At 37.8% G+C, this 2,721-nt stretch overlaps 1 protein-coding gene across 1 annotated transcript in view; it reads right to left on the bottom strand.

Annotated features, from left to right (window-relative positions):
• RP2 (RP2 activator of ARL3 GTPase) overlaps positions 1 to 2,721 on the bottom strand; it is an 89,427-nt gene that overhangs the window by 39,375 nt on the left and 47,331 nt on the right. The window contains exon 3 of the mRNA XM_007958912.2: positions 795 to 909. Within this exon, the coding sequence (XP_007957103.1) occupies positions 795 to 909 (115 nt within the window). The remainder of the gene's footprint in view (positions 1 to 794; positions 910 to 2,721) is intronic.

Genomic DNA, 2,721 nt, shown 5'->3' with positions numbered 1-2,721 from the left:
ACTCCACGGCACATAACAACAACAACAACAACATAGTTTATTTGCATATAAAGAACATGTAAATACAAATATGCCCTCTCTCTGGGATATAGTCAATCATTATAGCATATTACTGTAAATATTTGCTGAGACCAATCAAGAAGGGCCTGATAAATCTTGAGCAAACAAGGGATCTGCTCTGACAGATAAATAGTACTTTGTCCTCTAGAATCAGTACACCTTCAAATACATAGGGAGACAGCAACCCTTCAGGATGGGGCATGAAGTCCAGTTCCTCTGCAGACATATTTCCAGTATCTGAAATTTACTGGTGCCACTTGTTCACTGGGAAAAGCAATACCAATTATTCATGGGAAGTTAACGAATCATATTACATAGAGAAAATAGCATATCACTTTATTTATAGTTCTTATTTTTTTTGCCAGTGTGGTCAAAGTACACCAAAGGCAAAAAAACAGTGCTTCGTAACTCTGGACAGGGTATGAAATGGTGTTCACTCATGCCAATACAAAAACACAACAATAAAATGATAATGTAAAAAAAATACACAGCAAAATGTGACTTTCAAGTATTAAGAAAGTAGAACAGGAAAAAAAAAACTATTGGCTAATTTCTAGTTGGTAATATAAGCGTTCTTGAATGATGTGAAAATTTGATGTTTCTCAACAGGAATAGGAAAAACTGTAAAACAAATGAGACAGAGAAGGACAGGCAGGAAAAATTCTAAAAGCAGAAGTAAATCAAATCAGCATGTCACAGAAGTATACCAATCACTCAGAAGGTATCTTACTCACTTTTGTTTAAAAGAGGAAGGAAGTCAGCTGCTTTTTCCCGGAAAACTCTTTGAGCATCCTCAGCCTTCATTGACACTTCCTTTGTCTGAACAAGGAAAAAGCCTTTACCAACCATCTGTAGAAAATAAAATCTCCTTTAGATTTAAAAATGAACTTCTGAGATTAAAACAATATTTTCCTATTAGTTTTCTGTATAAAATTCAATACACTATACTGATTTTTCTTTGTTATGAATCTAATTAAGAATGTTTACTGTAATAAATTCTCATGTACCTGAGGTTCTTTCTTCCAACTGGGTAGTTCTGGTTAGGAATTAATATTATAATACCTAGTGTTAATATTAATAATCAAACAAACCTGAATTATCCCTCTGTTATGGAATGAATTGTATCTCCCAGAATATGTTGTAAATCCTAACCCCTATATCTATGGGAGGGAGCTCTGATAGCATAGTGCATAAGGCACTTGCCTGCTAACCAAAAGGCTGGCAGTTCAAACCCACCAGCCACTCCTCGGAAGGAAGATGGGGCAATCTACTTCCGTAATGATACTGCCTCGGAAACCCAAGGAGGGGTCGCTATGAGTCGGGTCTGACTCGACGGCACATAACAACAACAACATATCTATGGGAAGGAGCCCTAGTGGTGCAGTGGTTAAGTGCTTGGCTGCTAACCAAAAGGTCCACAGTTTGAACCCACCAGCTGCTCCATGGGAGAAAGATGTGGCAGCCTCCATTCATAAAGAGTTACAGCCTTAGAAACCCTATGGGGCAGTTCTACTCTGTCCCATCATGGGATTGCTATGAGACAGAACCTGCTCACAGCCAGGAGTTTGGTCTTTTGGTTTTATATCTGTGGGTGCTAACACATTTGGTAATAGAGTTTTCTTTGTTATATTAAAGAGGTCATATCAGTGTAGGGTGTGTTTTAAGCCAATTACTTGAAATACAGAAGAGCAGATTAGGTTCAGAAGAAAGTAGACACAGGGAGAAGACCAATACTGTTTGAAGGAAGACTAGTCTACAAGCCCAGGAACCTCAAGGATGGTGGGCTAGAGAAGCTGAGGTAAGGATTTTCCCCTAAAGCCTACAAAGACAGCCTTCCCCTAGAGCTGATACCCTGATTTCAGACTTATAGCCTCCAAAACTATAAGAAAATAAATTTCTGATTATTCAACACATGCTTGAGGTATTTCTGCACTAAGAAACTAAACCCCCAAAAAAACCACTAAAATCAAGTTGATTCCAACTCATAGTGACCCTAAAGGACAGAGTAAAACTGCCCCCACAGAGTCTCCAAAGCTGTAAATCTTTACAGAAGCAGACTGCCTCATCTTTCTCCCACAGAGCAGGTGGTGGGTTCAAACTGCTGACCTTTGGGTTAGCAGTGGAATGCTTTAACCACTGTACCACTAGAGCACCTTGTTAAGAAAGTAAGATAACTTCAAAATTTAAAACATAATTTTTAAAAATTTGACTGAAATGAACCAGATAGCAGCTTTAGTTTGGTGATATTTCAAATGTCCAATGAGAGAAGAATGGTTAAGTAAATTATGGTACATTCATACAATGAAATACCACATTTAAATAAATGTTATGTTTACAAAGATTGTAATAAAATGGGAAAAGCTCATATAATAATGTTCATTTTAAAACCCAAACCTACCACCCTTGAATAGATTCTGACTCGTAGTGACCCCACAGGACAGACCAGAACTGCTATATAGTCTCTAAGGCTGTAAATCTTTATGGAAATGAACTGCCACATCTTACTCCAACCGAGTGGCTGGTAGGTTTGATTTTTAAATTCAAACAGACTCCTACTGAAAAAACAACTGACTGATGAATAACCAATAGATCCTACCGTTGTCTCCCTATTGAAGCACTTACCAACACAAGAACTGTTTTCAGAGCCCCTAGCTTTTCTGT

Source organism: Orycteropus afer, unplaced genomic scaffold (assembly GCF_000298275.1).
Source record: "Orycteropus afer afer isolate SDZICR_OR568_19922 unplaced genomic scaffold, OryAfe1.0 scaffold01205, whole genome shotgun sequence".
Classification (NCBI taxonomy): Eukaryota; Metazoa; Chordata; class Mammalia; order Tubulidentata; family Orycteropodidae; genus Orycteropus; species Orycteropus afer.
Note: the sequence above shows the minus strand (reverse complement) of the source record. Positions and strands in the feature narration are given on the sequence as shown.